This window comes from Drosophila suzukii, chromosome 2L (assembly GCF_043229965.1).
Source record: "Drosophila suzukii chromosome 2L, CBGP_Dsuzu_IsoJpt1.0, whole genome shotgun sequence".
NCBI lineage: Eukaryota > Metazoa > Arthropoda > Insecta > Diptera > Drosophilidae > Drosophila > Drosophila suzukii.
The window spans coordinates 23,733,661-23,740,860 of record NC_092080.1 but is presented as its reverse complement, the minus strand read 5'-3'; the positions used below and the strand labels follow the sequence as shown (position 1 = coordinate 23,740,860).

Below are 7,200 nucleotides of genomic sequence, written 5' to 3'. Positions count from 1 at the left end.
CCATTGGAGGATCTTTAGAGTCATTTTTAGATTTGGCTTGGTGTTGGATTTGTATTAGAAGAGGAAATGGCTTTAAGTTTTAAGCAGTCTTTTCGTTTTATTTGAGATGTTAAGAGGTAGGATTTTGGCTTTTCTTTTTGTTGTGTGATCCTGATTGGCGTCTTGTATTTCGGAACCAGATGACATGGGTTCATCTGGGTCAAAATTAATTAATTAATTAAAAAACAAAAAACGTTTTGATCACTTACTGAACTGCTGCCTTGACCACGGTCCAAACTTTTACTTTGGAACACTATCTTGTGTTTCTCATCTATTATTATACCCTTGCAGAGGGTATATTGATTTCAGTCCGAAGTTTGCAACGCAGTGAAGGAGACGTTTCCGACCATATAAAGTATATATATTGATTCCAGGTCTGCTTCGGTAAATATTCTGTTCGGTGGGATGTAGGATGTGTAGTGAAATTTAAAGTTAACTGGGATAGGTAAGTTTTGGTAATAAGTGATGTGGGTCTCCTGGAGGGAGACGATTTTGGGATTAAGGTGCTTTAGTAGAATTAGCAGTTCGTTGTAGTTGTTAAGGTAACCATTTATATTCCATTGGAGGATCTTTAGAGTCATTTTTAGATTTGGCTTGGTGTTGGATTTGTATTAGAAGAGGAAATGGCTTTAAGTTTTGCTTTAGTCGTGACAGAGTTTTGATCGTTTTTCAGCAGTCTTTTCGTTTTATTTGAGATGTTTAGAGGTAGGATTTTGGCCTTTCTTTTTGTTGTGTGATCCTGATTGGCGTCTTGTATTTCGGAACCAGATGACATGGGTTCATCTGGGTCAAAATTAATTAATTAATTAAAAAACAAAAAACGTTTTGATCACTTACTGAACTGCTGCCTTGTATCTTGTGTTTCTCATCTATTATTATACCCTTGCAGAGGGTATATTGATTTCAGTCAGAAGTTTGCAACGCAGTGAAGGAGACGTTTCCGACCCCATAAAGTATATATACTCTTGATCAGCATGACGAGTCGATCTAGCCATGTTCGTCTGTCCGTCTGTCCGTCCGTTTCTACGCAAACTAATCTTTCAGTTTTAAAGCTATCGGGCTGAAACTTTCCCAAAAGTCATATATCTTTTGCAGGTAGTATATAAGTCGGAACCAGCCGGAAAAAATTAAAAAAAATTATATCTTTAGTGTTTTTCAACATATAACCTCCAACGCTTGGAAATTACATTTTTTTAATTAGTTCTGAATTTCGAATTTAATTTTATCAAAATCGGACGACTATATCATATAGCTGCCATAGCAACGATCGGAAAATTGGTAGGAAAATAATATGAAACAAATTATAGCTTCGGTGTTTTTTGACATATTATCTTATACTATTGGGAATATCATTTTTTGTGTTTTTAAATTTAATAATTACAGCTGCAAGGGTATATAAGCTTCGGCTTGCCGAAGCTAACTTTTTTTTCTTGTTTTTTGCCTGTTTTAAGCTGCGACTGAGAAAAAGATTGAGCATATATTGGGAGCTCTGCTTATAGAATAAGAAATATATATAGAAGAAAAATATATAGAACGGAAGCACTATTTGGAACCATTCTATTATGGTTAGCGAAACAATGTTTTTGGACAGCAATCTAAATTTTAGTAAGACACGTTAAATCAAAATTCACACTGAATTCGATCTTTTAAATTATTCAAATATTACTGAAAAAATGTAAAGGGCAACTTAGGAGATTGAGAAGATACACATCTTTGCAGCATGGCATTTCCTGGGTTCAAGGCCACGAACAACATTTTCTTTCATGCGTTAAAGAACGCATGTGGGTCATTCCACGTCCAACGTGTCACGAATATGCGGTCAATTTTTTAAGCTGACTGCTGGCAGCACTGACTCCCACCACTTTTAAAGTGCATTGCACTACATTTTTATCATATTTTTGCCGACCTAATCGTTCTTCTGCCTAGTGATGACCCCAAAAAGCTGGCGATGTTGTGCTACTGGATTCAGAGGTATACATTTATGCAATGAGCTGATGGAGCAGAAAATTAATCGGGGAAAAAGCGAAGAATAAGTCGTTAAGGGCCGAACTTAGTGCACACCGTGCAGATTGGGTAGCTATATAAACTACGCCACTGTATGGAATTGGCATCAGTCGCAGTTCAAGCAGCCAAACCAGCTCCTATCCACCTTCTCACAACAACCAATCAATCAAGATGAAATCCTTCGTGTGCATCGCTCTGGTCGCCTTCGCCGCAGCCGCTTTGGCTCTGCCCACCAACGTGGCTTCGGCCACCGGACAGTCTGGCTCCACGGTATCCCTGACTTCCCAGGACGGCGAGCTGGAGGGAGTCGCCGGTCAGGGATTCGGTGACCTGACCCGTCTTCGTAAGTCCGCCTACGGCGGAAGCTCCGGTGGCTATGGAGGCTCCAGCATCCCAGCCCCTCCCTGCCCCAAGAACTACCTGTTCAGCTGCCAGCCCAATCTCGCCCCGGTGCCGTGCAGTGCTCCAGCCCCCAGCTACGGATCCGCCGGTGCCTACTCTTCTCCGGTGGCCTCCTACGTCGCTCCTAACTATGGAGTTCCCCAGCACCAGCAGCAGCTTTTCAGCGCCTCTTACGTGCCGCAGTCCTACGGATACCAGTACTAAGTGACAACTGATTTCATCCGCGATCCCAGACCACGTTCTACGAAATCTATTGCTGAGAAACATAAACTTTAATGGATTTTAAAAAATTAACCCAAAAATATGAATTGCAATAAATCACAAAACCGCATAGATCTTGAACAATTGTTGTGTACTTAAAAGTTAAAAAGGTTTGGAGAAGTGAGTTTTCACTTTTGAGCCCCACATAGTAAAACGCAGAATTATTTTTTAATAAGGCTCTTTTCCGCCTACTGGTATTTGAGAGTCTCTGAATATCTATATTTTGATAGAGCCATGATTATGGGGATACGCAGCTAAATTGGGCCTAGACACCCACTAAGATTCGATGTGTCCGCACAGTGTCTTCAAACAGCTCCAAAAAAAGATAGAATGAGCAAAATAAATAATTTTAAATGCCTTATTACGCCTAAAATAGTTATATAATAGCGGTTTTTTTTACAGAAATGTAGATAAAAATAACACGGCTATAGCTATGACCCACATGTTCAAGTTTTTTTTTCAAATCTCTAACGTGCTTTTAAGTACTATAAAAGATTTGCTTGAAGAGATAGAGCTGTTACAAAGAAACACGAGGTGGATTTGCCTTCGTCTTTCGCCGGTAGGTAAAAAAGTCGAGGGGTAGGGCTGAAAGGGAAGGGGAGGGGCAGTTACATTAAAAAATATTTGTATGTTTTCTTTTAAAGTTTTTTGAAGACGAAGAACAAAAACAGGGCCTCAATTAACGTTAGCAATGGCACAGAACAACGAAAATGATTATAAAACCTGTAAGAGAAGTCGAAATGTTTTAAAGTTATTTTTTAAGTTTACGGCTAGCATTTTCGACCAAGTTCCAGTTTGTATTGATAAAGCAAACAAATTCAAAAACTTTACTTTTTGCAATGTAAGCAAATAAACGTATGTTTGGATTTTTCATTAATTTTTATTTTGCTTATATTATGTGTGTGTATGTTTGTAGTCATGTGTAAATAGGTTTAGGATAATCGTTTAAAAAATCCGAAAAATTACTAGGTTGCACATCTTGGAAGCGTAAAAAAATTGGCCGTGTTTATGCGACTCAGCCGAATTCATTCATTAAATGCCAGACAGGCAAAAAAGGCGTACGTCTGGCTTTTTGCTTTAAGCACTTCATAAATTATAATCGTTAAAAGAAACTACGAAAACTTAATTGTATTGCCGCTAAGAGAAGAAACCTGTTAAGAAAAGTTTGATGATTCTTGAATGCGTGAAATCTAATGCCTGCATTTATTTGTTCTCAGCTGACGGACAAAAATATTAAATTTATTTTTGTTGTTTAAATGTAATATTTTGAACGTCCGGCTTCATTGCTTTCAGTATTTCACAAACGCCAGTAGACAAAATAAATTAGGAAAACTAATTTTTATTGCCGCTTAATAAAGGAACAACCTGTCAAGGGCAAGGTGGATTTGTTTACTTCTTGCGATTGACATTGCCACATAATTTAGAAGCGAGAATTTGTGGGTGTTTTTTTTACAAACGGCAACGAATTTTACTTTTTATTAACAGAACATTTTACATTTTTAAACATGGAAATGTTATTCTTAAAACAAAAAAATTTATTTTAACTTACAAACAAATTTATGTGGCTAAAAAGTGCATTTCGAATGTTTCTTCAAACATATGTTCAGACCTGTCTCCATCAATTATAATATAATTGTTTTAATAACGACGATTTGCTAATAAGCAAAAAACGAGCCCAGGACATCTGTGCAAAGAGATCCAGTGGTAGAAAAACGCGTAGTGAAATCAAATATTTTTTTAATTGATTTTGTTTACTCCTTAGAACGTTCTTAAAATATTAACTAGACCACATAATTCTACGATAGAGATCAAATTACATCTATTGAGCAACATGATTTTAATTTTAATAATTTGCAAAATAACAACAGCTTTTCTATTTCAAGATTAGGGTTTTAGTTACGGCTGCCCAACCATGGGCTGCCTCTTTCTCTTTCCTTGACAAATATTATAATATTTGACGTTGTGATTTACTGTTTAAAATACAAAACATGCTTAGCCACAGGAAAAATGTGCATACGTGGGTATATATTTATCCATATATTTACAATGTACATAGTACATATGTAGATACACTGGTCGGCATAAGTATTTTGACAAAACAAAAGTTAAATATACTCATAATTTGAACTTACTTCTTGTAAACTTTGGCATCAATGGAAGGGTAATTTAAATGTCACTCAGTATTTATTGAAGTGGACGAATTTGTGTAAACCTACTTTTAAATCTACTTTTTAAACTTTTTCCCTCGACATGAAAACTTAAATTTTTTGATGTAAAAAGTTTCTTCAAACAAAAATGTTTAGAAACATGAATTTGAGCCTTATTTTTAATTTTTTCATACAAATTTTTTCCGACATTGTCACCTTTAAAAAATCAAAAAAAATATAAGCAAAATTATTTTTGAAAAATTCTCTTTGCAGTTACTGTTATTTTTGTTTGAAGAAACTTTTTGCTTCAAAAAATTTAAGTTTTCAAGTCGAGGAAAAAAGTTTAAAAAGTAGATGTTTACACAAATTTGTCCTTTTCAATAAGTACTGAATGGGTTAAGAAATGTATTGTATCATTCAAACGGCACTTAAATTACTTTTCCAATGGTGCCAAAGCTTACAAGAAGTAAGTTCAAATTATGAGTATATTTACCATTTGTTTTGTCAAAATACTTTTGCCGACTAGTGTAAGCAAAGCGGCTAACGAAAGCGCGTCTTCTTCCATTCGCATTTGTACATTAGTGGTCAAGAAAATATGTATGTATGTATGTACATAAGAACATTAATATTATTGGTGTTCCCATGCTTTGACAATAAGTTAAAACATATGTTCATATTTACAATGTACATTGTATATACATAAACAATTTTAAAGGGCAACAAAGGAGAAAAATTCTTCTTCACAAAATAGGTAACTTCGAAGGAAATAAATATTACTAAATATTACATGTACTTTGTACATGCTTATTAAACTTCAGGAATTATTTGTAAATATTTTCCCATTTTCTTCCCTATCACTTTGACCTCTATTGTAACGTAACGGCACGCGACAGAATTTGTCCGTTGTTTTATGCACACATGCATATGTACCTATGTACATATGTACCAAATATTTTGACACTACGCTTTGTACATAATCCCAAGATCATTTCGAAATAAGCGGTTCTGCTGAACGGATAGTGATTAATACAAAAATTGCATAATTTCATTTACGTTTAATTGAAAAGTGAAAAAGTAGAGAAGCGAAAAGGTTAGTAAAACAATACTTTATATTTACTTAATATTAACGCATGTCCACGCTTTTTTGTGTCGCACTTTTCGTTTTTGTTTTTCTTTTTTTAGTGTGCGCGTTCTAATTTCGTAATAATTCAACTTTAAAATTGGACAGCGGATAACATATACATATATGTATGTATGATTGTAAGAGATGCCATTGAAAAGTCTGGTATACGAGCGGAATTTCGATCCAAGTTATCTGGCAAAAATCACAGGTATGTACAGTAAAACAAATTTTGTAATTGTATAACAAAAAGTTTTTTTATAGAAGACTCTGATGAGGAAGAGGATCAAGAGAACTCCATTTCTTGTGCTGCGAAACCAAAATTGGTAACAATTCAAAAAATTTATTTACTAACCTAACACTTTTGGTAACTACACTGGTCCAAGATAGAACACAAACAAAATTTGAAAGGATTTTGTCTGTAGATTTCGACCCCAAATCAGAAACATTCCATCACGCGTTACTAAAACTTAATGCTATCAATGTATTTGAACTCTTTTAAGGCTAAACAAATCTGTTCTTCTTCTAGTTTCAAATTCTGTATTTCAAGCTTTACTTAATTTCTTCTAGGACGTGTACTACAGGCCCCGGAACCTAATCCAGAAACACCCAGCAGGAAAGTTGAACTGGAAGTACGTTATTTTTAGATCAACCATAATGTACAATTCCTTTATACAAATAAAATATGTATTTAAATTAAAATTCATCTCTGTTCGCTTAAAATATGAGTATTATTTGATCCAAACAAAAATATGCTGAGTTTTAAGGCGGGCTATAATCATGTTATTTATAAAAACAATTTAAATTAAATATTCAATTTACTGGAATTAATTATGAAAATATTAAAAAGAAATATGAAAATATAATACATTTTACTATGCAACATATTTAAATTAATTTTTTTTTATTATTTTAACATGTTTGATCGAAATAACAAAATTGTTGAATTTACTATGAGTTTATTCAAAAACAAGGAAGAACGCTATAGACGAGTACCTTTACTATCAGATACCCGTTACTCAGCTAAAGGGACCAAAGGGAAATGGAGAAATGCAAGCAGCAAAGCGGGACTCAAATGCGCCACCAGCGTTATGGGCTTTAGAGTACGCGTGGCAAATTTTTTTTTGGATCAATCGATAGGTATTGACGAGACCAATACATATCAGTTAAAATTTGTTATCTATGAAAATGAAAATAGTGGGCGTCACAGGGTTGGGCGGTTTGTGG

General features: G+C 34.7%; 1 protein-coding gene and 1 long non-coding RNA gene across 2 annotated transcripts; both read left to right on the top strand.

Moving 5' to 3' along the window:
- Positions 1 to 2,139: 2,139 nt before the first annotated feature.
- Positions 2,140 to 2,790, top strand: Vm26Aa (Vitelline membrane 26Aa). Its single transcript, XM_017077193.4, has one exon. The coding sequence runs from the start codon at positions 2,215 to 2,217 to the stop codon at positions 2,647 to 2,649; it is 435 nt and encodes a 144-aa protein (XP_016932682.1). The 5' UTR covers positions 2,140 to 2,214; the 3' UTR covers positions 2,650 to 2,790.
- A 3,021-nt stretch (positions 2,791 to 5,811) lies between these two features.
- On the top strand, positions 5,812 to 6,667 carry LOC139352522 (uncharacterized). The gene is made up of 3 exons (XR_011603742.1): positions 5,812 to 5,943; positions 6,036 to 6,184; positions 6,238 to 6,667. It is a non-coding gene; the product is annotated as an uncharacterized lncRNA (long non-coding RNA).
- The last annotated feature ends 533 nt before the right edge of the window (positions 6,668 to 7,200 follow it).